The sequence below is a fragment of the Syngnathoides biaculeatus genome, chromosome 1, assembly GCF_019802595.1.
Source record: "Syngnathoides biaculeatus isolate LvHL_M chromosome 1, ASM1980259v1, whole genome shotgun sequence".
Lineage (NCBI taxonomy): Eukaryota > Metazoa > Chordata > Actinopteri > Syngnathiformes > Syngnathidae > Syngnathoides > Syngnathoides biaculeatus.
The window spans coordinates 16,270,733-16,295,859 of NC_084640.1; the positions used below are offsets into that span (position 1 = coordinate 16,270,733).

The following is a 25,127-nucleotide window of genomic DNA, read 5'->3' on the forward strand; positions in this document are numbered from 1 at the left end:
AGACGAAAGTGAAAATACGTTTGTCTAAACGTTATCGACTTGTTTTTTCCTCCCCCTTTGGAAAATGTGTATTTACGCGTGACTCGAGTGTCCATCACATATTTTGTACTGTTTGAGCCTGAGCCACATCTGCCTTGAACTCCATTTCCCACAATTCTGTGCGCACGCGCTGCTTCTGAGGGTCTCGCCGTAGCAAAAGCTAAGCAGCCCCGCCAGGCGGACGCCAGCCGCCAGCAGCCAGCAGCAGAGGCAGCAGCAGCAGCAGCGGCGGCGGCGATCTTCCTCCAAATTGCTCGCCGTCGGGGTTTTTTTTTTTTTTTTTTTTCTTTCCGCATTTCGTCGGGACCGAGGCGCGTAGCTGGCAAGGAAAGGAGAGCGGGAAGACAACCGCGACCCCTGCGCAAAGATATGAGCGGCAGCGGGCGGCCCAGGACCAGCTCGTTTGCTGAGCCGCCGGGACTTTCAGCAGCCGCCGCCGCCGCGGCCGTCGCTGTCGTGGGGAGCAGCACAGGAAAGTCCGGGGTCCCGCAGGCCTCCGGCGGCAGTTTGTCGGGATGCTCGAACCTCAAGCTCGGCAGTAAGATGCCACCGATTATATTCAGTATGATGCGTTTTTCGGGATTATGTTCCACACGAGCGGCACCGCCTTGACTTTTCGCCGTCACTATTCGGAGTCAAGACTGTCGCCTCCGCTGGTTAGCATGCTAACGTTAGCCGCTTGTTTTGTACGTTACCAGTTCGCCGCCCAGTCGACCGCGGAGACCCTCGTTCAACCCCCCCCCCCCAAAGCGTCTTCTGGTCGTCGTGTTTGTCACCGTCGACGAAAGCCGCCGCGTGTTTGTCCGAGCGCCGAGATGGGCTGTATCCCGGGTGGCTAAAACTCCCGAGCTAAGAAGCGGTCATTGTTCGTGTGAGTCGCTCGCTCGCTCGCTCGCTCGCTCGCTCGCCCGCCCGCCCGCCTGTCCGCTCGCCGGCCAGCAGGCATCAGGCTCGCGGGGCTCCCGAACGGAAAGTCTGCCGCTCGCAAGGTCACCCGTGTCGGTTCCGAAGGCTCGCGGAAGACGCCGCGCGTGTCCGGCCGACATCTGATTGACGTCCAGGGCTGCTTGGGTGCTAGCCGCCTTGTTGCTACGCCGCTGAAATGTGGCTGTCATTGACGTTAGATTCCATTTAGACAGCGAGGACATTTGAAATGCTTTTTTTCTAGTTTGTGTGCTTCTTCTCTGAAGAATGTGATTGCACGTTCGTTATCCGCGGATGCGGTTCCATGGTCGATGTTTTTGCATCCTGGCAAAATGGGCTGCCATTGGTCAGATGTCCGTTTGCCATGTTCATCAGAAAAATTGCCAACTACTACAGTACATGACACAATAGTAGAGCCAAAGATTACAAACTAAATTCCAAGATTGTACCCACACATTTTCAACAGAAGTACAATTTCATGTGGTTGAATGAGTTCAAACTCCAAAATATACACATTTCTTCTTGTCATATCGACCTGGGGAAAAAAAAAAAAAAAAAACTATGCTCCTTTATTCTTCTAAATATTATTTTGTAAAATGATGAGCAGTTCAGGGTGTAGTCTAGGTTTTTGTAAATGGCAATCGGGCGTGCACGCACAGCCCTCCCTCCGAGTAGCGGCTCCGCTGCATTCTTAGCTCCCAAAATACACGCGCATTCTTGAAAATATGCTCTCATTAAAGTCCGCGATAAATGCGAAAGCCGTAATTTTTAAAAGCTTGACTGAGATGACTGTCTTGGATTTCGGATGGTGCCCGTTTATACGAGTCCTGAATCCATCCGCCCTCGACCCGAGGCGATAATGCTCATTTTGAATGATTGAGAAAAAGAAAAAAGGTCAAGCGGAGACGTGGCCAATATGATGGGACGGGAAACGGCCTTCATCGTAACTTTGTCATCTCGTGCGTTTCCTAGGAGACAGCGGCAAGGTGACGACGGTCGTGGCCACGCCGGGTCAGGGCCCGGACCGCCCACAAGAAGTGTCCTACACTGACATCAAGGTGGGATTAGACGCCGCCGTGTCCAAACGCGACCTTTGACGGCGCCGCTGTCTCCTCAGGTGATCGGCAACGGCTCGTTCGGGGTGGTCTACCAGGCGCGCCTCATCGACAGCCAGGAGATGGTGGCCATCAAGAAGGTTCTCCAGGATAAGAGGTTCAAGGTGGGGGACGTTTGCGTTCGCAGCGTTTGGTCCATGACGCAACGACGCTTGTCAAAAGCAAAAATCCATTTCAACATTTTTTTTCAATGCTGCCTTTTTCGTACGTCGGCCATGCTTTCAAAAGATATTGATTTCACATTGGAGATATTCATAGTAAAGGCCGTCCTTCCTGCCGCTGAAATACACTTCAGTACAAAAGGGCTGAACGGTAAAAGACGCAAACTGCTTGATTTAAAAAAAAAAAAAAGGGGGTACCTTGCACATGTGCAGGCCTTAGAACCCTACAGGTCCAAAATGATCCCAAACACGCTCGTCTTTTTACAATCAGAAGGACACTAAGGAAATGAAGTCGTTGCAACATTTTCATAAACTCCTACTTATTCCTGTCTCCTATTGTCTAACTACAAAATGGCTGCCGCTCGCAGATCCCTCTGGTGCATTGCGACAACATGAAAAGAAGCAAAAAAGTCTTTGCGCACTCCGATGCATTTGACGAAATATCCCAAAATGTCACTGGTAGACATTAGTCACAAAACTTCATTTGCGACACTTACACGCACTATAAGGACATCATGGAGTAAAAGTTTGCAAAATACGAGAGATTTGGGTTTTTTTTTTTTTTTTGTTCCTACAAGGAATTCTGATATTTCCAACGATGCCAGCTGCCGATCACGCAAATGAATTTGTTTTCAGAAGCAAATTGAGAGGGCGTTAATCTGAAAATGAGCCGCAACTTTGTGCCGTGCGTCTTGTAGAATCGTGAGCTGCAGATCATGAGGAAGTTGGACCACTGCAACATCGTCAGACTACGTTTCTTCTTCTACTCCAGCGGAGAGAAGGTCGAGTCTTGAGCTTTTGCAGATCCGCGCCGATTCCAACGCGGCGCTCAAAGCTCTTTTGTCATCTAGAAGGATGAAGTGTACCTCAACTTGGTGCTGGATTTTGTCCCCGAGACGGTCTACAGGGTGGCCCGGCATTTCAACAAAAACAAGAGCATCATTCCCATCATCTACGTCAAGGTAACGGTCGGTCCCTTCGGGAAGCGGCTCCCCCTTGCTTGGAAGGCGGCGCCCGTGACGTCGCCCTCCTTTCCTCAGGTGTACATGTACCAGCTGTTTCGCAGTTTGGCTTACATCCACTCGCAAGGCGTGTGCCACCGAGACATCAAGCCGCAGAACCTGCTGGTGGACCCCGAAACGGCCGTCCTCAAGCTGTGCGACTTTGGCAGGTGAGCCGCCTTGGGGGGTCAATTACGTTCAAGGGTTCAGATCGAGATCGAGTTCGCCAATTCGAAAGCTTCCCAAGGTGTGGAGGCTCGGCATGTTCCCGTTTTGACTGCGATTCCACCGCGCGCTCGATTCAATGACCGCGCGGCGCGTCTCGCTCCCCTCAGCGCCAAGCAGCTGGTGCGCGGCGAGCCCAACGTGTCGTACATCTGCTCGCGCTACTACCGAGCGCCCGAGCTCATCTTCGGCGCCACCGACTACACGGCCAACATCGACATCTGGTCGGCGGGCTGCGTCCTGGCCGAGCTGCTGCTGGGCCAGCCCATCTTCCCCGGCGACAGCGGCGTGGACCAGTTGGTGGAGATCATCAAGGTGAGCGCGGCGACCGTGATCAACGTCGGAGCGGCGTCGAGAGAGTGTGAAAACGTGCGGGGGGATTGTTTGCTTGGGCGACATTGCCGGCAAGCGCTCCGCAAATGGGGACAAAAACGTCAGAGCGACTGTCGCTTTGAGGTGTTCGTTGAGCGCCGCAAAGGGGCAAAAAGCAGGAGTTGCCAGAATTCAACCTCGGACCATCATCCTGACCAAAAGCCGTATTTGGACGTATGACGGAGGGCTGGCTGGCCAAAGTGAAGTGAATGGCGGTAATTCGACTGCGATGTGACAAAGGCACGGCCGGCCTCTCGACTCGTCTCTCCAGGTCCTCGGCACCCCGACCAGGGAGCAGATCCGCGAGATGAACCCCAACTACACAGAGTTCAAGTTCCCGCAGATAAAAGCTCATCCTTGGACCAAGGTAATCGGAGTCGATGACGATCGCTGCCGCGCGGTCTTATTTGTTCTAAAAGTGTGTCGTCGTCGTCCCCCCCCCCCCCCCCCTCCAAAACGCCGTTGAGGTGTTCAAGCCTCGCACGCCGCCTGAGGCCATCGCGCTGTGCTCCCGCCTGCTGGAGTACACGCCGGCCTCGCGCCTCTCGCCGCTGGAGGCGTGTTCGCACACCTTCTTCGACGAGCTGCGGCAGCCCAACGCTCGGCTGCCCAGCGGGCGGGAGCTGCCCGTCCTCTTCAACTTCAGCACTACAGGTACGCCGCGCCGTCCCCGTCCAGAACCGCAGCTCAAAGTCAGTGGCTGGCTTGCTTGCTGATGATTGAATTTTGAAACTTGCACTAAAAGACCGCAAAGAACTTGCACCAACAACCCCCAGCTAAACTTGGCTCCCCTTTCGACATGCGAGGCGCTTGCGCTCTCAGTGGAGATGCATCGCTTCAACATACTTCCTTGACACCGATGACTATTTTCCTAGCATCATCTTAGAACGGCCGAGAAAGCACAAATAGCAGTTTTGCTTGTCAACGCTTGAGGATCGGTTCTTGGGGGGGGGGGAAGCGCTTTTGTGCCATTAATTAATTATGAAAGAAAGCTGAAAAGAGAATCGGCGTTATGAGCCTGGTTTTAGTGTTGCGTGGTGGTACTGTCCACAAACAAAGCTTGTGTGTGTGTTTTGTGTGTACGCAGAATTGTCCATCCAGCCTCAGCTGAACTCCACGCTCGTCCCGCCGCACGCTCGCGCTCACTCGGCTGCTTCCTCCCACGGTACGCGACGGCTTCTTCTTCTTCTCCGGTCCCGTCTTGGATCGACATCCAAGTCGCAACATTGACAGCTGATCAGATGAATCGACAGCTGCTGTGCAAAATTAATGAATTCAACTTAAATTGTCCAATTCGTCTGATTTCAGACATCTCGAATTATCATTTTTGCTGTTCAATCGAAAGAAGACATTTATTAACACCAGCTTTTAGTTCGGAAAACTCATCAACTGATTTGCCTGATTTCAATATATTCCAAAAATAATTCAGTCAGTCAGTTTAATGTCTGACACACACCCAAAAAAAAAAAAAAAAAAAAAAATCATTATTTGCGTGAAAGTATTTGAACCTGAAGTGAACGTCAAACTAGCAGGCCTTTGTTTGCATGAGGAATATTGCATTAACAACCATAACCAGTTTAATCAATTAGCCGATTGGAAATATTTGATGGAGGCGGCCCGAGTTGATTGTGTTGTTTTGTCCGTCGTAGATGGGACCGGCCCGGACGCCTCCCAGGTGGGACCGGTACCGGGAACTCTTAACAGCATCTGAAGCGGCCAATGGGCTGCCTCGCCACCTGCCCGACCAGCCCCGCCCCCTCTTTCTGTCTTTTTCTCTCTTTCTCTTCACTCTCCCTCCATCCCTCCCTCAACCAGACAGACACGCGCATACGTGGAATCCTTACCCGCTCGCGTGCGCGTCCCCCCCCCCCCCCCCCACGCCGTAGATGACGTTTTGGTACGGCGGACGCAGCCGACGTCATCGCAGCTGGAGATTGTCGTACACGCACAACACGCGCACTGTCTGACTGCTGCTCCAGTGGTATGTGAAGGCTCAAACGTGGGGGCTGGTCCTCTGTAATATAATTTTTTTTTTTTTTTCCCCAATTGACCCCCCCCCCCCTCCCTTCTTCAGCCATTTTTCCTTATTTATTTGAACACACCTGACACCTGTTTCCTCACGGACTTTCTTTGGCTCGTTTTTCGTTTTTATTGAGGTTTGAAACGGTTGCGAGGTCTCCGGAATGTTGGCCGACCTCGGGCCGGAGGAGACGTTCGCTCGGGAGACGCTCCCATCTTTTTCCCGCAAGCATTTTTTTATCAGGATTATTATTATGATTCAGATTTTTATTATGTTTCTCACCACGGCCACGTTTTGCTTCAGTCTTTATTTTCTTCACAGACAAAAAAAAAAAAGAAAAATCCCTTTTAGAGAATTTTATTGAACATTGTCATGTTTTTAAGACTGTTTCTTTTTCTTTTTAAAGCCTCGAGTCGTGCTTGTGGTTTCTTTCCCGCGAGCGTTTCACACTAGTCGAAATAGACTCATCATGTCGAGTTAAATGCTGGCTGGAAAAACAAAAGGTGACAGTCATCCCTCTGCCAACAGCGCAAGTAATCGATTCACGTTTGTTGAGTGTCGGGCGCCGAAACTTGTCCGACTTTCAAGCCGTTTCCGTTTGTCTCCTTTAGAATTGGCGCGACGAGCCGAGAGTCCGCTCCTAATCTTAAACTCCAGTTTAGAAGCGTCGCTGAGCTCAAATCCAAAGAGACGCGACGCTGCCGTCTGCAGGCGTTCGTTCGTCATTCCAGTTGCGCACAAGCTAGAATTTCAGACGAGCGGGAAAATTTTTACTTTGTATTTTTGTGGCAGTCAACGGTTGGATTCCGGTTGAGGTTAATATAAATATCCTCGGCGGTGAATGAGTTAAGATGTACATATATCAGAGAAGTATCATTTTAGCAGAGCAAAATTGTACACCTGCGGGAAAGACTCTCAGGAACAACCCGAGCTAAACGTAGTTCCACCCTGCCGTAGGAAGGTCTGAAACGGTCAAGATGCGTCACTTGGACAAAGTTCCTTGACGCCAATGGCTCCTGTCCCATGGCGCCATCTTTCGAACGAAGTAAATATGCGGGCGGAGTGAACGTCGCTGGTCTTCATGTAGCAGCAGCAGCAGCAGCAGCAGCACGCGCGTCATCTCTTTTTACGTTTCTCTCTCTTTATTCTCTTATCTTGATGAACTTTCTTCCAGTGACAGAGAGGCTCACTTCTTCAAAGTATTTTGCCATTCATACTTTTTCATGTAGTAACTGCAGGTTTCAATCCTCCCGCTGCCATGACATGTGTAAATATTATTATTTTTTTTTTACATTTTATTCCACCCCCACTTTTTTTTTTTTTTAATATATTACAGAGCTGTTTATATCTCCTGCCACTCGTTCTGTCCATATGTCTGTGCTTGTTTATTCTGTAAATACACCTTTGTGTCGCCATGTAAATATTGCAAAGGAGAAAAGAAGAAGGAAAAGCGTGTCCTGTTTGTCCAGCACCTTTTTTCTTTCTTTCTTTTTCGTCTTTCTCTCTGTCTTAGTCTCTTTATTTTTTTTTCCCCCAAACAAATACCGGCGGGAAGTTCGCAGCCGCCGGCTCCACTCGATTTGCCGACAGAGCCGCTCGTCGGTTTGTGCGTCGACTTCAATCTTAGGACTCCTGTGCAGTATTTAGGGAGGAAGAGAAGCAAAAAGCAAAAGTTGCATCGTGTCACTCGGGAGTCAACGCAGCGACGGCCAGCGTTAAGGACAGGAAGTGACGTTTTGCGCTACCACCGCAAACAAAAGCCTCCAGTGTGTTCTTGCCCGTTTCCTTCATTTGCCACTTTGAATCCGTTTAGTTCTGCCGGAGAAGGAGAGAGAAAGAAAAGCCAAGCTGTTTGTCTCGGTTCTGTGTATGTGAACTCATTGACTGTAATAAAGTGATGATGAAACTGTGTTGAACTCGCATGCACGTTCTTGCCGATCGACGGGGAACCGGCGCCGATTATTGCGTCGAAAGGCCTGCGTTGGTAGAATAACTGGTTTGTTTTGTGGGCCGTGCCGGCAGACTGGGTGAGAGGCGGGCGTACGCCCTGAACTGGTCGCAGGGCAATTGAGAAGCAACCGTTCACACGTACCGGCAATGTGGGGAGAAATTCCACACAGGAAGACTTGAGTTTGAAAGCACGTCAAAATTGAGGCAGACCTGCTCCCCGCTTCTTCTCCGTGCCTCTCGTTAGTCGAATGTACAATTTAAAAATCATACCGTAGTAAGGAAAGGAAAGGATTTCAAAGAGGCATCTTTAATGATGCGGTGGTACACTAAGCTCGAAAGACCAGGGGCTTCATGTACCAAGATGTCCTACTGAAAACACGGCCTACCGTCAAATTTGACGCTCCCCGCATCCCTTCGTGCGTCCCAATCGTGGCCCACCTCCGTCCACGCCTGAGATTCCCATCGCTGCGTGATCGGGTCACGAAGAAGAAGAAACACGCTGTGGAAATCCGAACCAAGCACGAAAGTGGACCCGATGCCCACCGCCGAATTTTCGCTGCGGTCTCCCTCGTCGCCCCCACGAGGTCGATGCATTTCACTTCATGCACTCAGTTCCAATGCGCAAATGTTGGAAGGACGGGATTCGCAATAAATCTCGTCAATTCGTATAGAAGCACGTTAGCACATCAAAGAGGATGTCAACAACTTGGACTCCTGTTTGATGACCCCATTTATTATCTGAATACTCACGTCACGAGTCCTTTGAATTGACTTCCTTTGAACACCCACGTTGGTTGCGCGTGTTGATTGAAAAGTGTGCAAATGACGTTTGTTTTTAGGGGAACGTCTCGAATGTGTCATTCTGAGATTTCAGCTTGGCTGCTACTGTGAACTTTCCGTGAAAACAAAAGGTGACGTGATGCTGTCTTCCGTCTCCAGGCCAGAAGCGGCGCTGTTTCCGGCGCTCCCAAGCCCAAGACGTTGACACTTTGCCAAGTCATGACCGACTTCCGGTAGCGTTCAAATACGAGAACGACAAAAGAGCGAGCGAGTGGCAAAACCTTCAAGGTAAACTTGGCTTCGAAGTGTTGCTTTTTCTCGTCTTTTACCTATCGAAACACGTCTTCGTTATTCATTGGCGTGTTTAATTTTCCAATGGGTCTCGCGCAAATCGTTTTTTATGTAGGTCTTGGCGTCTTTTGCTTTCCAAGCAGGCTAATTCTGTTAGCAAGTTGCCCCCGAAAATTGCGAGACGAACGTGCACTCGCGTCGTCACGGTTATTTGTTTTTAGATAATAAATCCAATTTCGGCGGTTTAATCTGACGTTTTACGTAACACCTGTATTTAATATGCTTGTTCGTGCGAGAAGCCGACGCTTTTCCATGCTAGTAGCCGCCATGCGACGCTACATGTAATGTTAAGTTATTGGAATTTTCGTAACTTTATAAATCATCTGTCATACATAAATAAGATCGCCGTGATCATTTATTTGCCCGTGGTGTTTCTTTTTTTTTTTTTTTCCCCCAGTATGGCACAGCGGCTTATATTAGATGTGTTTAGATTTAAAGATGAAAAAAATGTGTACAATAATGGGTTAAACGTAAAAAAAAAAAAAAAAAAAAGCAAGACATAAAGGTGCTAAGAAGAAGTGTTGTGTTTTCAGGTTGCATGTGAGGGCCATGGCTCGCGGGCAGCAGAAGATTCAGTCCCAGCAGAAGAACGCTAAGAAGGCCGCCGAGAAGAAGAAGGGGCAGGCGGCCGACCAGAAGACGGCGGCCAAGGTGGCTCTGGTCCACACCTGTCCCGTCTGCAGGGTACGACCACAAATACCCACGAGGGCTTTGTCTATTGCCAAATGTATCTACTGTACATACACATCGAACGATTAGGCGTTTAAAAAAAAAGCTTGCGGGTCCGATTTCCCGACCGACCCTAAAAATTCCTGCCCACCGAACATTTTTACACTACGTAATATGCCGGGAGCGTGGTTCTCCACGGCCTCGCGCGCATTCATGCAAAATGTTTTGTGCGCGTATGGATATGTATTCGCGAGCGTCGTTCCATGTCATAGCGGTACGGAGCCGTATCAAGTCGAGTTAGATTTTCATGTTTTGCCATGTCCGATTTTTGACATTGTTTCATGTTTTTGGGACCAAGCCTGTTGCCTTGTGATTTTTGTACTGTCTTCCCGTGTATGACCTCTGCCTAGCAATAAGAAAGTGAGCGAGTTTCTTTTGGCTTGTCGCGTTAGGGGTCGGCAAAGCGTGTCACCTCAGATCAAACGCTCATATTGTGCAATATCATATTGCTATGCCTAGCAATAAACCCTCCTTAAATTCCCTCATCTGGCTCCAACCCCTTTTGTCGTCCAAAGTATATTTTTCAGAATTCTCTCCCCCAAAAACTTTGATAAAGAAAATATGCTTTTTCTCCCGCACCTACTATTAGTGCGTTTTTTTTTTTTTTTTTTAAACATTTTAATACTTTTTGACCCTTGTGAGGATCAGTAGGTGAGCAAATGTATGTATAAAGGAGGGGGGGGGCTGAAAAACAAAATTTCTAGGGAAATCTTTTCTCGTATAAAAGAAACTTTGTCAAGTTCACACTTTTTTTCTGGAGGGTAAAATGCCTTTTACTCACGTTTTAGAATTGTTTTGAAATGTCCCCCCCCTCCCCCCCCAGAAAAAAAAAAAAAACCTCTTTTGTTGTTTATTGTTGCAGACCCAGATGCCTGATCCCAAGACCTTCAAGCAACACTTTGAGAGCAAACACCCCAAGTCTCCGATGCCTCCTGAGCTGGCCGACGTTCAGGCTTGAAGGAGCCGGTAGGAGCCGCTCGCGCCCCGTTTTTGCTGTCCAGCACGTGCGTGGCCTCACGTGTCTTTTCTTGCAGACCCGACTCGACGGCCGGGATGACGTAGACCGGGAAGTCCATCTAACCGCTTGGAGGTGACGCGCGTGTGTGTGTGAGTGGGAAGAAGACCGTGACAAAAAGTTTGCCGGCAGCGTCCCGTTTAGAGAAAAAAAAAAAAAAAAAAAAAAATATTTATTGCATACAAGCAACGTGCTTATAAACTGTCAGGATTGCGTGCAAAGGAAAGACAAGGCCACACATTTCAACTTTTTTCATCCTTTAATTGGCTTTTATTAATCTTACCTGAGTGAAGCAAGCTGCGGTGAGAAGTGAAAAAACAAAACTTAAAAAAACAATAGGCCACTAAATATCTTTCGGTGCGTAGCAACAGCGCCTCAGCCCCCCCCCCCTCCTTTTTTTTTTTTTTTTTTTTTCCCTCCCCACCTGGCAATAACTTACTGAATATATTTTTCATTGGTTTGGACTGCTGACATCCCCAACTTTAATAAGCACAAATCGTGTTTCATGCTCGACTGTTGTGGCTTCAAACTCGACTTTAAATGTACACCAACATTGTATTGAAAGTCTTCATCTTTTCAAAAGGACTATTTAGAAAGTTATGTGACCAAATAACTAACAGCTGTGTATCTTGTAATAAAAATCAAAGTCCACTTCCTTCTGATTCTGGTTGGTTTGGCAGCCGCCGCACGTCTCATAGGCAGCCGCAGGTCTTGACCACCATGTTGCGATGCTTTTTGAGGATGACGTTGTTGTTGTCGTCGTAGAAGAGCACCGAGATGGGGCTCAGTTTGGTGGGCGCGCAGCACGCCTTGGGCACCTCGTCGGGCTTCAGCAAGTGCACCTGCCAAACAAAAATTCATTGGAACCTTTCTCCGGTCAAATGAAGTTCACCTTTTCGATTCATTTTGAAATTTCAGCCAAACGCAGGATACAGTGATCCCTTATTTATTGCGTGCCAGAAAATTCCTCGAATCGACAAAATCTCTCCCATTTCAAAGTTTCGTATATGCAAATCTCAAAAGTGCATCCGCACGGGCAAATGTCTTTAAAAGGCGGGTGTGCTCTGCTTGAGTGTCAGTCCACGCAGGCGCTCGATTTCTTGGCTAATCCGTTAGGCGCTCTGCATTAGTGCAGAAGATAAGAGGTCGGGCCGGCAGCTCCTGCTGCTTTCCCTGAATTCTTTGCGGTCATGTTTTCAACTAATAATACATTACTTGCCGGAAGTTCAGCTAAGTGTTGCTCTTTACTTGCATTTGTTCTGGTCCATTTTGGATGACATATACGGTGGGCTTCAGTTGGCATTTGTGACATTGTCATGAAAGTGACTGTGGCTCGGGTCTTGGCTTGGCTTGGCGTGGCGTTCAGGTCCTTTCTTTGTCTCCTCAAGCGATTCTGTGATTTTTATGAGTTGAGATTACCGAGTAGATTTTCTGCAAATTAGTCCTGACCGGATGTGATTAGTTTAGCGAATGATTGTGAACTTGTGCCGGTGTGCACCTCATTTGGCCGCTCTCAACGCGGAGGAGCAACAGGTCGACACTGACCGAGGCCGGACACCCTGCGGGGGGAACTCTGTTCGGCCGCTTGTACGTGGGACCTTGTCCCTCGGGTCGCTGAGGGTAGGGACGTAAGTCGGGAGCGTCGCCTTTCGACTTAGCTCCTCCTTGACCGCAGACGCTGCACCGACGCGGCTGTCGTTCTTCCCTGACTCGTGAACAAGATACTTGAAGTCCTCCACTTGGGGGAGGACCTCGTCCCCAACCCCCTTTTTCCGACTTTGGACCACGGTCCCGGATTTGTGAAATCTGCAATGCGAAGAATTATTGTATGCTCACAAATGGCTGAAGAACACAGCGGTACTGACCACTTGCTGGATGAGGGCGTGGTTGGTGGCGTTCATGCAGGCACCCAGCGGGTAGAAGCACTCGCCGTCGCAGTAGTAGGCCGAGTAGCCCGTGGGGGCCAGAACCCAGTCCTGAACAACAAAGTCCACATTACAGCAAACGCTTCGGCTGTCGCAGGATCCGATACACAAGCGGCATCGTTTCCGACGGATGAGTATCGCTTGGGAAAACATAATTCACCCTGCTGCAATTTGGATTTTCGCAAGACTACTTTTTGCCGAAGTAGCTCAGTGGTTAGAGCGTTGGTTTGGTGAGCCAGGGGTTGTGAGTTCATATCCCACTGTCGTCGGGAAGGGCATTCGGCGCCAAACAAATATGAGCGATCGTCGGAGATGTCACGCTGTGGTGACCCCCGACGGGACAAGCCCAAGGAAACTTTCCTCTTGAGAGAAATATCCTTTTTGTTATTTCTTAGTACTTTTTAAAAAATAATAGACTATAACCTAAACTGAAAAGTTCCCTTTTTTTTTTTTTTTTTTTTGGCCATTCTTGTTCAGAACATGATGGACAAAGTACGGTTTGATAGTTGAAGCAAAAGAACGGACCTTCCAGCCGAGGTCACTGAAGCTGACGTAGAGTTCGTGTTTTTTACACGGCTGCCCACCACCGTCGACGGGAGTTTGATCTGAGCGGGAGAGAGAAGCGCTTCAGTCACCAAGATCGATCGATCGATCGATCGATCGGAAGTGCGCCGAGGGGCGACTCAACTGTGGATGCTGGGTAGGGGCAGGTCGTATTTGGGCTTCTTCCTGCGCGGGTGCGTCTTGACGGCGCGGGGCGGCCGACAGGGGATCTGACTCTCCCGGAAGAAGGTCACCATGAAGGGCTGCTTGGAGCGAGGACCCCTGCGGCCCACCAGCCCGATCCAGGGGGCCGACAGCGAGCGGTCTGAAAAACGAGCTTTAGGAAGGCTGACACGAGCGAGAAAGCGCGTCGAAGGAGAGCGCGCGTGGGCAGACCTTCCTCCGTCTCCACGTAGAGGCGGATGCCCAGGTTGCTCCGGGGACGTACGAGCCAGTGGTTGGAGGCCGACGTGACGTCGAAGGCCAGCCAACCTTCTTGACCCGCGGGCACCGACTGCATGTCCAGCAGCGCCAGCTCGGGCTCCCTGAAAAACATCGCGCATTTTTCGGAGCCGCTCCCAGCAAACAGCCTCAACCGCCACAGAAACAAAAAAAAGATTGTCGACCTGTGTCTGCTGTCCTTCTGGATCTCGTACACGGAGATGTGCAGGGTCCTGTTGGCCCGCTGCCCGAGCGTCAGCGTCTTGTAGATGCGGAACTCGGCGGCCGTCACCGTCTCGCCTTGCGGCAGCGGAGTCAGGTCGAAGCGGAACTCCTTCCAGTAAGGACGAGGCTGCAGCAGGTCCCGCTCCTGCTCCACTGCGACGTCACAGACAAAGTAAACAAAGGGTGCTCGTACAGGAAGCCCGACGAAACGCGCTGCCCGAGTGGGCGGGGGCGTTGACCAATTAGAGGAGCTGCACATTTTTTTTTTGCATGGATGACAAGAGATTAAAAATAAGTAGGCAAGATGGAGAATGGCACATCTTTACGGAACGCTAGCGAAAAGTTATTTTAACCTCACGGGAGGTTTATCGTGTATTTGTTAAGCCCGGCGGTACCGGACACGGAACTTTGGGGCCTCGTGCGAATACGGAAAAGAGATGAAAAGTCTCTCAAAATCGTCTTCTAAAAGTAGAGGCTTAAAAAAAAAAAAAAAAAAAAAACCCACAAAACGTTTCCATTATTTGCATAGAAATAACCCTTTCTGTATGTAAATGACGCACATTTTAACGGTGGCCAACTGCTGAGCACTCGCGCCTCACAGTTCTGAACTCGCGGGTCCAAATCCAGCCCCGCTTGTGTGTGTGGCGTTTGCATAGTCGCCGGCCCAAACCTGCGTTAGGTTGGCTGTGTGCGCCCTGTGATTGGCTGGCGACCAGTTGCGGCCTCTCACCCCAAGATTGCCGACGTGTGGACAGAAACCTCAAGGGCTGACGTTAACGCGACACGCAGCAAAACCTTCCTCAAGAGGCACCACACGCGTCGGCTGGATGTTAAATAGAGACGCTGGAGTTTGGCCGGTCGGAGCATCTCAAACACACCCGAGCGCCGTAATTACAGACGGCGCCCACCACAGCAGCTGCTGCGCACACAAAAGCCGCAAATTGCAGGGCTGCCTCGTCCTTTGGGTATTTTTAGCCGCGGCCTCCGCCGGCCCGTTTTCATCTCGCCGGGCCCGGCCGGCTCCTGCGCCGACGCGTGTCATTCGGGCCCTTTAATCGAGCGCAGCTGCGTCTTCCCTGACGTGCGTGCGGGGGTCACGCTCGGATGAGGTCACGACGCGCACAAACAAAAAGTCGGCACAGGTGAGAAGCGTTTGCGGCTTCGACGGACGGAGGCCCTCCCTCGAGCGGCCCCGCCCGCTAGCTGGCCCGCTCGGTACCGTCAAATGAGGTTTTTCCTGCAGCCTTGACTGATAAATTCCAGCGTGTACGCGCTTGGTGGGGGAGAAAAGGGAAACCCTTCATTACTTTGCTTTATACAACACTTGAAGCTGTCCCGTCGCAGGAAGGAGGCAATCTCGAGGGGCGTGCAAATATTTATGCTGCGAAAGATGGGCATCGGGGGCGCCTCGGCGCTCGCTCAAATGTCACAAAACGGTCTCGTGAAAGATATTTGTCCCGCCTCCTCCCAAGCTGTCCCCATTCATATCAATCCATTTTTCTGAGCCGCTTATCCTCACGAGGGTCGCGGGCGCGCCGGAGCCCGTCGGGCAGGAGGCGGGTCCTCCCTGAACCGGTTGCCGACCAATCGCAACTATACATGGTTACGATTTCCTCACTTACGTATTTTCGACAACAAAGTAAGTAACACGTGAGCACCGTTTTGACTTTCGATCTAATTTTCCACGACTTCCCGAGAAAACTGTTGAAAGAACAAAGTCGTATTTTAAGATGAGGCAAATGTGTGTACTTTATCCCCCACGTTTTAAAATACGACTCATAGCACATTTTCTAAATCGAGAAAATCTCATTTGTGTTGTTATTGTGTACTTGTGTATTTTTTGTTGTTGTAAGTGTGTCCTTTTGCGTGAATACATTATTTATTTTCTTGCTCCAGACAGACAAAAACCAAAAAAATCACTTGGACTCTGTATACGAGCAAAAGTGTGACGTCGTGTTCAGTAACTCAGATGTTTTCCTGTTGTCTTTGTCACGGTTGGCAAAAATATCGAGAAAGAGTCGCGGGTGACGGCGATCCCGTGATGCGTTAGCAAAATATTGCGTCCTTTTGTTCGCACTCACCCAAGTTGACAAAGCTCATGACGGTGTCGGCCTCGCTGACGACCGTGCCGAGCGGCGGCGTGTGCGCGCTGAGGGCGGGCAGCGCCGGGCGGCGGACGGCCGCCCTCCGTTGGCCGGCGGCCCCCCTCGGCCGGACGACGTCGTCGGCGGAGGCCGAGTCGTCCTCGCCGTCCGCCGCCATGGCGTGGTACAGGTCCAGCATGAAGAGCGGCGCGGACGAGGGCGGCCTGAGCGGCGGGTGGGGCCTGGGCCTCCCCGGCAGGCCCAAGATGGACAAGATCTCCTTTTGCATCTCCTTCTTCTCGCGGCCGCTCAGACGCCGGAAGCTGGAGTGGAGCGCCGCCTGGGCCTGCTGGGCCAGCGGCAGCAGCAGGATCAGAACCAGGACGAGGTTCCCGGGCGGGACTCGCGCACCTCTTTGGGGGCTGCTCCTTCGGCATGGAAACGTCACCATTCTGCTCTGGCTTCTTCTTTCGGGTTCACCGAAGAAGATCTTGACTTCCCCCTCCTGGCAGTCTTGTCCGCAAGATGGAACCTGAAGAACCGTTACTCCAATCTTCTCCAGTCTGGTCGACTTGCTCAATTTCTCTCTCCACTCCAAGCCTCAGAGTCTGGACCCTGAAGAAGACTTCAGCTCCTTTCTTTCGAGCTGGTGTTGGGTCCTCGACAGCTCGGACTCCGAGGAAGACGTTTCTCTGGTTAGCCAATTAGTCAACCTAATTTGGTTCCTAAACTGTCTGCTGGAAATGCCAAATGTTGTTGCTGAACATCAACTGAACCTCAAGTCCCTGAATTGAAGTGGAAAAAAAACCCAGGTTAATTTTCTCCACAACCCTAAACCCCAGTCAGGATCCTCCTCACAGTTGTGTACGTTCCTTTTCTCTGCCCAAGACCAAGCGTCAAAATGTTCCCTAGTCTGGACTCTTCAGATTCCGACTTCCACAAGTGAGTCTTCTCTAGCTGGAGTGTGAAGGAGGCGACGTCGCCCTTCGTCCAACTTTGTGGCGTTCCAGGTGCTCCGCAAGCTGGTCCTCGCGGCTTTCAAGCGGCTTGTCCAGTCCGATGTCCTTCAGACGGGGGGGGGGGGGGGGGCTGAACGCTCCTATTTGGTGTTCCGGAGTTGAATTTGAGCAAAGCCTGGGGGGGGGGGGGGGGGGCTTGTGCAGTCTCGGGAGTGCGCGCGTCTGAGCTCAGCTCGCTCAGGAGGGGAGCGCTGGTCTCCAGCTCCGCCCACGTCACAGCCCCCCCGAAGCGAGGGGAGGAGTTTATCCCCGGGCGCCTCCTCCTCTTCGTCGCGACGGCTTCCTTTCATTCGGGTCCCGAAACCTCCACCCCGGCCGGCCCCCTTTTAACGCCGTTTGCTCGCGACTCGCACTTCGGCCCACGGCTCGGCTTGTATCCAAACGTCTGTCGGCGTGCGTCCCGTTTGCACCCGTTGGTGCCCCGTGCGGGTTCAAAGGCAGGAAGATTCTCATTTCCGCCAACCCGTCAGCGGAGACGGCTGCGTTTGTTTCGACAGACGGTCGTCAATTCATTGTTTTGTGTGCCGGGAGTGCAAAAGTAGTCGAAGACGCGCAAACTACTCGGTGAACTACGCCAGCCAGATTGGAAACGCAACACTTGAAAAGTTGCACTTAGTTGTGTTGACTTTTTTTTTTTTTTTTTTACCCGTGAGTCAGGCTTAGCTTGTTTGTGTGCGCCGTCCTTCAAAGACAAACGACCGCCACGCCATCAGACAAAGATTACAACAACCGGCCGGGCGGGTCCTTCTCTCGACGGGAGAGTTACTCGGAAACGGCTGCCCGCCTCAACGGTTCGGGTTTCAATCCGGGACCCGACCTTGCTGCGGCGCTTGCTTGAAAACAACAAGTGGGGAAAAGCGGCGACCGTGTTCCGTAGAATTGGTTAGCGAGCAGGAAAGTCTTTGTCCATCTCGGTTGCGGTTGAACCTTTTTGCACGTTGGTCCTCCAAGTACCATCATGACCAACATTAAAGTACAATGCCTCAAAATAGCCAAATATTCTACTCACGGAAGAGTACTTTGACTTTTATCACTTAGCGAAACGGAAAACATCGTCCTCCATTTACGATTACTGAAGAGTAACACGTACTCAGTGCAAGTCCAGAGGAAATGGGTGACTTTGAGCGGGCTAATCTGCACATCCCCAACAACTAAACGTCTGCAATTTACTGCGAGCTCGAATGGGCAGACAAATACGCCAAGGTTCTTGTTTTCGTCGGGTCGAACACGAGTGGCCCGCCGTTGCCTTCGTTGCAACTACGACCCTCCCGACGTGGCTTACATTTTTTCTTCTTCACAATATCGATATTTTGTCCACAAATGCAAAGAGATATTTTTCTTCTGCAACCATCATTTTAATACAAAAAAAAAAACAAAACCCCAAAACAAACAAAAGTTTTGTATATATATTTTTTTGCTTCATTTTACACAACTTGCCCCTTTTGTGTTCACACGATAACGCAGCATCTTATGAGAGACAAATAAATAAATACAAATCCATACGATGTCTTTTTCTTATAAATGTCTGGAAAAAATGTCGCCGCCAATCAACTTGCAGTCCTCACACGATTGGCTGCTCTGCTCGCGTGTACAATTCGTCTTCTGCCAACAACGGAGCTAAACGGATTTCGTTTTCATTGCAAGATTTAAGATTGTAAATTAAGAGGGGAAAAAAAAAATGAAGTAAGAAGGCAGGGCGGAATCATTTTAACACGCAGGCGGTGGCGCCTGCCTCTGTTACGGCGGAAAGAAAAAATGGCCGCGTTGACTCGATTTGATGGCGTTGAGTTGGGGGGGGGGGGGGGGGGCGCGCGCAAGAAAAACCGTGTGCACTGACTCACTAGCGCCACCCGGGTGGCAAAGGGCTCTCACAAGGAAGACGGCTTGGTTTCCGAGGAAATGTCCCGCCAAAGAAGAAGCGACATTTTCTGGATTTTTCTACATCCGTCCTGAGGTCTCGCTTTTGTTACGGCGGCCATTTTGTCCGGGGAAAAGCGACTCGCTGGCGCCAGCCGGAGGACGGAATTTTGGGAGGCCAAAAGATCCGGGCGGCGGGCCCCGCCTCTCCTGAGCGTTCCGCACGTGGCGTCACGTGTTGCATATTTGTTGACCCACGAGCCGGATTTTTTTTTCCCAGGTTGGAGCAGCGCGCAGTACGCGCGTCGCGTTGGGCGGGAAGGACGGCGGAGCTGCAAGGCGGAGTGGGAGGAGTCTCGTCTTCTCGACTCGCACGCTGGGGAGCTTCCAAAGCGGAGCACGGATTTTGCCTTCTGGCGTTACTTCTTGGCGGGCGCGGGCGTTTTGGGACTGGGTGACTTCTTGGCGATGGTGGGGATCTTGGAGGGTTTGGAGCCGCCGGGCCTCCGCGGCGTGTCGGAGGCGTCGGAGCAGACGGAGCGGGCGTCCTGCAGCTCCGAGGCGTCGGACGCGTCGCTTCCCCGCCGGCTCCCCGCGCGCCCGGCGGCGGCCCCGGCCGTCGACCCCGCTCGCTTCGGATCTGCCGTGAGACGGGAAAACACACGAGGGACCCAATTTGCAATTTGAAGGTCGAGGACCTGAACTGAACTGAAACGTCGCGCAACGTGCGTTGTTTGGAACCCGTCCGACCGAGCAAATCAAAGTCCGTTTGCGCGCGAACTCACCGCTGCGTTTGCCGGCGTGCGTCGTCCCGCCGTTCTCTCCCGTTAGCGAGCCGCGACTCGAGTGGAAGGTCGGACGCTTCAGCTTGGAGCCCGACGACGCCCCCTGCGGGAACAAACCACAAGTGTCGTTCCCGAATACATACGTAAATACAAATATGCTGCGTGGTCGGTTGAGGGTACCGCGTCGCGTCACGTCACACACGTCAAATGAAAACATGAAATACAAACAATGAGCAAATCCAACATTGCATTGGACTAAAAGGTTAACCAATGAACCGCTACTGTGTTGTGTTGGGGGGGGGGGGGGGTTGTTTTGGTGCGGGTTGTCTTGTTGGGTTGTTACCTCGTCGCTTCCGACGTCCGGGCAGGACGGGCACTCGTTGGCCGGCGGGCTTTTACTGTGTGCCAACCACGGCTTGGCGTAGTCACGAGAGTGATTGTGAGACGGCTGAGGGGGGAACGAGGGAATGACGCCAGGAAGGAAGGAAGGAAGCAAATCAATCCCGAGGGGGGAGGGGGAGGGAGGGAAGCAAAGAAAGATGGCGTGCAGACGTGGAGGCCAGCGAGTCATTTGCGAGTCTTTGATTTTTTGGTTTTGAAAAAAAAAAAAAAAAAAAAAAGCGTGAAGGTAGATTTTAACGATGACGACGGGACAAAAACAAGACAAAGACCAAAAAAAAAAAAAACCACCACAACAACAACAACACGGCATCAAAAGGAAGGTAAACTAACTTTGCAATTTTTCCGGTAGATGACAAAAGGTACAATTACCACGTTTCGATCATTAAAAGCATATTTCATCGCTATTCCCGATTTTTTGCTTTGTGTCGCGGGCCAACATTTACGTTCCTGCCGCACTTCAGCTAACGTGGAGCGAAAACGTGCGGCGGATGCCAACGAACAAACAGGAAGGAGGGCGGGGGGGGGGGGGGACGTGTCACATCATTACTGGGCCACGCCCCTTAAAGGCACATCGGGAAACCGATTGGATTGACACCAAGCCCTTGTTTAGAAAGCCCTTTTATGGTCAAATCACCAAAAGTGACAAGAGGCGAAACAAAAACAATTACGGGAAAAGAAAAGGAAGCCAATCGCGCAGGTCGGACGCTAAACGGGCGACTCACCCTGGACGACGCAGAGGCGGTGGGCGTGGCGGGCGCCGAGGCGCCGCTGTGCGAGGCCGAGGACGACGAGCGGGTGGGCGAGGCGTTGCGGGAGCCCGGCTTGGAGCGGCGGCCTCGCGAGCGGAAGGCGCACGAGCCCTGCGGCGTCCCCTCGGGGAGGATGAACCTCTCGCGCAGCTCCAGGTTGGTGCGCCCGCGCGCTGCAAACGCAGACCCGACGTCAAACGAGGAGGACAAATACCAGACCCCCCCCAAAAAAAGTGGCCAGAAATGATTGCAAAAGCAAAATTAACAAAACCTTTCAAATAAAAGCAAGAGAGACAAAAGTCAATAGGAAAGAAAAAATTGAATAAGCTGTCATGGGCAAGTCGTCCACTTTCACAATCTAAATGAAAAGATGGCAGCAATCGGCGGCGGATGCTCGTTTAGCAGAACGGCACGCGCTTTGGCGGGCGGGCTCGTTTCCAGGGGGGGCAGAAAAGCGCGCCCGCAACATTCGGCGCGTTTCTCGTCGTCGTCGAGCGCCGTTTGCCACGCGGCGAGCCTGCGCGAGCGGCAACAAAAAGAATTCAAAGCACAGCGAGGAGAAAATGAAGGCGCAGGAGGAAGGTCAACAAGATGCAGCGGCGGCCATCTCAGATCTCAGCTTTGGCGCTGCTTCTGATCTCATCGTGGCTGACAAACGCGTACAGGTACTTGGGAGTACTCGCGCGTAACCACTGCGGGGCGGTGACCCGAGTTCAACTCTAGAACTGAAGTCCCGGCGGCCCGTCGAGCGAGCAAACGACACACGCAAAGCGGTTCCGCGCACGGTGGCGAGTGACGAGGTGGCGGACGAGCAGAAGAAGGTTTGATACCTCTGCAGCAGAAAAAGCCCGGAGTGGCTGCCACTGAGAGAAACGGGAGAGACACACGCACACAAAGTCAAAAGACGACGACGACGGCGGGCACGAAAAGGGCGCCAGGTCAAGCTCGCAAAACGGCAAAAAAAAAAAGACAAAGGGCCGCAAAAGCCAGAGAAGAAGTCCAACCTATACGAGGCGAGATGGAGCTACCGGAGTCGGAGCGAAGGATCTTAAGTCCGGGATGCTGAACTGGAGGAAGAAGGGGGGGGGGGGGGGGGGGCATGCATCATGCAGTACTCACGCACCACTCGGCAAATACCGCAAAGTAGGAAGGGGGAGAGTCCGCACCGCCGCAAGATGGAAAATGAAAAATCTGCCATCTACCCGCATGCGCTCCAAAGCGGATCTTGACACGCCCCCCCCCCCCCCCCAAAAAAAAAAAAAAGGAAACTTGTCGTGCTTTTGGATGGCCAAAATGATTTCAGTTTAGCTTTCATGACGTCCATTTTGTTGTTTTATTGGCTGCCGTCGGATTCGGACTTCCCCGCTGAGACGCACGACATCCCGCTTAAGGTCTGCCCAAACATTCTCAATGGCGCCGACGTCGGGCGAGTATCAAGATCTTTCACGTTTCTGCCATCTGTCGTCTTTTTCGGGGAGACTCACCTCGACACGGGTCGTTCTTGACCAGGAACTCGTCCAGAGCCATCCAGCCGCCGCCCACCCGCACCATGACGGTGCTGCGCAGGATGCGAACCAGACGGAGCTGCTGAGAGTCGCCGAACTGCGTCCGCGGGGGGGGAGAGAAGGCGTCATTGTAGGGACGACGACGACGACGGCAAAGCGGGTAAACATGCACTGGTGGGGTGGGGGGGGCTTCATGCGCTTTGTGGCCCATCAGGAGCCGGTGAGACAAGCTTGGTGGGGGTGGGGGTCGGGGTGGGGGGGGGGGGGGGGACGCACACTTCACCTCGTGTGCACAAAACATGCTCAAGAAATGACGACCAAGCAAACATTTGTGCGATATAGTCAATGAAAAAATGATGTCAAAATCCAATCAACATTAACAGCAACGATATTGTCTAACTTTCCAATTTTTAAATAAAACCAACACCATGGCTTTTTTTTTTTTTTTTTTTTAAGCGTGATATCGTCTAATTTGCGATTTTGGAAATGCATTTACGATTGTAAGAAAAAAACGGTGAAAACTGGTACATTTTTCTACAATGCATTAATAGTTGCAAATAAAATCATTTTAAATTGATAAAACAAAATAGATATTACATTTTTCCAAAAGTATTTCAAAAGGGTCCATTACATTTAAAAAAATGCATTAAAATCAATTAAAAAAAATCCGTGATATCTTGTAAACAAATCCTTACAGTCGGTTTGTTTTATTTGTTATTTTTTTTATAGATGATTTCAAACAATTTGAATACAAATAAGATACGCACACACACACGCACACCAGAGAAGAAGAACGTTGGCCCGAGTCCTTCACCGGCGTCAGTCCACAGCCCAGAAACCGCTCGACGGGATTAGAACTCGCAACACGAAGACGCTGAAATCTGCTTCCAGTCGGAATGGATTTTTTTTTTTTTTTTTTTTTAAAGCTGACATGAAAAAAATTGTTTGCACCCCCCCCCCCCCCCGACCCCCCTTTTGCGCTCCTCTTATAGCACTTTTAACATTGTCAGTGACGGCGAGGAAGCAAATTTCAGGCGTCCGACGACAGCATCGGAAGCGACGTTACCTGATTTCCCAGGAAGAACTGGATGGAGCACAAAAACACAAAGACAAAGGAAGAAAGGTGACAACGAGGCCGCGAAGACTTCCCGGGCCGGGCCGACTTCGAGTTGTTTGCATTTCAAATCACCGTTCCCCGTTGAAACGAGTGCAAGTGCCGTTAAAGCGTTCAAAAAAATACCTTGGAACGTGTTTTCAGGAAGAAAAATTGCAGGAGACGGTATCGTACTTTAGAAAAACAGCAGAATGAGATTCAATCCGATCCAAAGTAAAGCACATTTCAGTCAGCTGCGGTAATAGTTTTTTGCCCGTGAATCCCGTACACGGAAAGACGTCTCGTGAGCGCCGGCGCCGCCCCTGAAGGAGATTCGCGAGTGACGCCCAAACGTGAGCGGCCAGGCGACGAAAACGCGAGTGCCGAGGAAGCGCCCACCTGAGCTCATCTCGCACAACGAGATGAGAGCGTCGGAAAGGTTTTTTGTTTTTTTGTCGTTTCCCCCCCCAAGTTAGCTGGTTCGGGGTCGGGCTTACCCGGTATTTGTTCTCCCCGATCTGCTCCACCTGGAACCTCTTGGCACACTTGCACTGCGCCACCTGCCGAGTCACCTGCACGCCGTGGCGCAAGAGGAAAACCCCGTCAGCCTTTATTCGCGCTCGCCAACCAAGACGCGCCGGGCGGCCTCACCTCGTCCTCGATCTTGTCGGCGTCCGTGGTGGGTCTGTAGGCGTCCTTGTTGGGGTGCAGGGCGGCCACAAACTCGTAGTAGTCGATGTAGCCGTCGCCGTCTCGGTCGAAGATGTCCGCCACCGCCGTCATCTCCAGCTTGCTGGTGGGGAACTCTGGAGAGCGAAAATCAAACGGCGAAGAAAAATTAAAAAAAAAAAAAAGGCCGAAAAGGGACAAAATGCGGACAGAGCCCAAAATTGGAGCGCCGGCGCCCGGCGAAGTCAACGCACTTGACGCCAGGATGCCGTCGATGAACTCCTGCCGGGTGATTTTCCCGTCCTGGTCCTTGTCGATGCGCCGGAAGAAGTCCATGACGCGGGACTTCTTGTGGTTCATCCAGCGCATGTACTTCTTGCGCCACACGTCAAAGTCGAAGTTGGCAAACTCTTTCAGCTGCGACGGGCGCAAACCAGGACAATCAAAACGGGCGAGGGCCCGGAAAGGACGGGCACCGCGTACCTCCTCCAGCCTGTCCAGAGCGTCGTTGAGTTTCCGCTGGCGGTCCAGTGCCAGAAGCCAAACCTGCTGCCAGCGGGCACACAGTTGGTTGAGTCGCGGGTTGGTCCCCGGCACCTGCACGGACGTCTGCTGCTGGTGTCGACCTAAAGACCGGCCACCGATAACGTCAACGGACCGCAGCGACTCCGAGACGCCTCCCGCGTGGAAACGCCAGCGACTCACGGCCTCCTCTCCTCTCTGCCAGGCCGCCGGGAGCCTCGGCGGGTTTCCGTTTGTAACTTTTGGTCACTTTGTCCACGTCCGGCTGCTTCCTCGTCATCTCCTCCATGAACATCTGACACGCACGCACGACATTGAGAAAAAATTCAAAGGAATCCAAATCCAAAAATGAAGGATAACGGATTGAAGAAAACATTTGAAATTTCAAATGAACGGAGAACCGAACGCCGCGCTGACCTGGTGTTCCGCGATGAGTCCTTTGACTTGGGGGATGTCCTGGGGGAGGGGCTCAGTGTCTCTCTGCGCCAACGCCGTCTCGGCCCACCGGAGCCACGACAGCAGCTCCTCCAGCAGGTTGGCGTTGTTCAGAACCTCCGTCAGCGCCGCCTCCAGACGCTGCTCGTGCTGCTTGGCCCACGTCAGCACCTGCGCGCGACCCCGCGAAT

General features: G+C 51.6%; 4 protein-coding genes across 13 annotated transcripts in view; 2 read left to right on the plus strand and 2 right to left on the minus strand.

Moving 5' to 3' along the window:
- The first annotated feature begins 171 nt into the window (after positions 1-171).
- LOC133502747 (glycogen synthase kinase-3 beta-like) lies at positions 172-7,767 on the plus strand. Its single transcript, XM_061823930.1, has 11 exons — positions 172-577; positions 1,936-2,021; positions 2,081-2,182; positions 2,938-3,021; positions 3,091-3,201; positions 3,280-3,410; positions 3,576-3,780; positions 4,109-4,204; positions 4,305-4,491; positions 4,925-5,002; positions 5,487-7,767. Exons 1-11 carry the CDS (start codon positions 409-411, stop codon positions 5,546-5,548), a joined length of 1,311 nt encoding a protein of 436 aa, XP_061679914.1. The 5' UTR covers positions 172-408; the 3' UTR covers positions 5,549-7,767.
- A 962-nt stretch (positions 7,768-8,729) lies between these two features.
- zgc:91910 (Zinc finger protein 706-like) lies at positions 8,730-11,337 on the plus strand. 2 transcript variants are annotated; one of them, XM_061824144.1, is made up of 4 exons: positions 8,730-8,875; positions 9,472-9,622; positions 10,530-10,633; positions 10,702-11,337. In XM_061824144.1, the coding sequence occupies exons 2-3, from the start codon at positions 9,488-9,490 to the stop codon at positions 10,623-10,625; spliced, it is 231 nt and encodes a 76-aa protein (XP_061680128.1). In that variant the 5' UTR covers positions 8,730-8,875; positions 9,472-9,487; the 3' UTR covers positions 10,626-10,633; positions 10,702-11,337. The 2 variants fall into 2 exon arrangements, with proteins under 2 accessions (XP_061680128.1, XP_061680119.1); XM_061824135.1 differs by lacking the exon at positions 8,730-8,875 and adding an exon at positions 8,887-8,989.
- On the minus strand, positions 10,776-16,974 carry bmp8a (bone morphogenetic protein 8a). Of its 4 annotated transcripts, none has more exons than XM_061823693.1 (8): positions 15,898-16,974; positions 13,777-13,969; positions 13,547-13,695; positions 13,296-13,475; positions 13,133-13,212; positions 12,548-12,658; positions 12,228-12,488; positions 10,776-11,524 (listed from the first exon to the last, which is right to left on the minus strand). In XM_061823693.1, the coding sequence occupies exons 1-8, from the start codon at positions 16,349-16,351 to the stop codon at positions 11,375-11,377; spliced, it is 1,578 nt and encodes a 525-aa protein (XP_061679677.1). In that variant the 5' UTR covers positions 16,352-16,974; the 3' UTR covers positions 10,776-11,374. The 4 variants fall into 4 exon arrangements, with proteins under 4 accessions (XP_061679677.1, XP_061679706.1, XP_061679686.1 ...); XM_061823702.1 differs by having other exon boundaries at positions 11,365-11,524; positions 12,181-12,488; XM_061823713.1 differs by lacking the exon at positions 10,776-11,524 and adding an exon at positions 11,531-12,075 and having other exon boundaries at positions 12,181-12,488.
- A 2,086-nt stretch (positions 16,975-19,060) lies between these two features.
- macf1a (microtubule actin crosslinking factor 1a) overlaps positions 19,061-25,127 on the minus strand; it is a 93,679-nt gene continuing 87,612 nt past the window's right edge. For all 6 annotated transcript variants that reach the window (XM_061822763.1, XM_061822755.1, XM_061822771.1 and 3 more), the window contains 14 exons: positions 24,919-25,107; positions 24,685-24,796; positions 24,463-24,605; positions 24,234-24,396; positions 23,962-24,116; positions 23,808-23,882; positions 23,284-23,301; positions 22,197-22,314; positions 21,717-21,779; positions 21,543-21,575; positions 20,686-20,885; positions 19,905-20,009; positions 19,562-19,664; positions 19,061-19,416 (listed from right to left, as the gene is read on the minus strand). In XM_061822763.1, the coding sequence (XP_061678747.1) occupies positions 19,196-19,416; positions 19,562-19,664; positions 19,905-20,009; positions 20,686-20,885; positions 21,543-21,575; positions 21,717-21,779; positions 22,197-22,314; positions 23,284-23,301; positions 23,808-23,882; positions 23,962-24,116; positions 24,234-24,396; positions 24,463-24,605; positions 24,685-24,796; positions 24,919-25,107 (1,698 nt within the window). In that variant the 3' untranslated portion in view covers positions 19,061-19,195. The remainder of the gene's footprint in view (positions 19,417-19,561; positions 19,665-19,904; positions 20,010-20,685; positions 20,886-21,542; positions 21,576-21,716; positions 21,780-22,196; positions 22,315-23,283; positions 23,302-23,807; positions 23,883-23,961; positions 24,117-24,233; positions 24,397-24,462; positions 24,606-24,684; positions 24,797-24,918; positions 25,108-25,127) is intronic.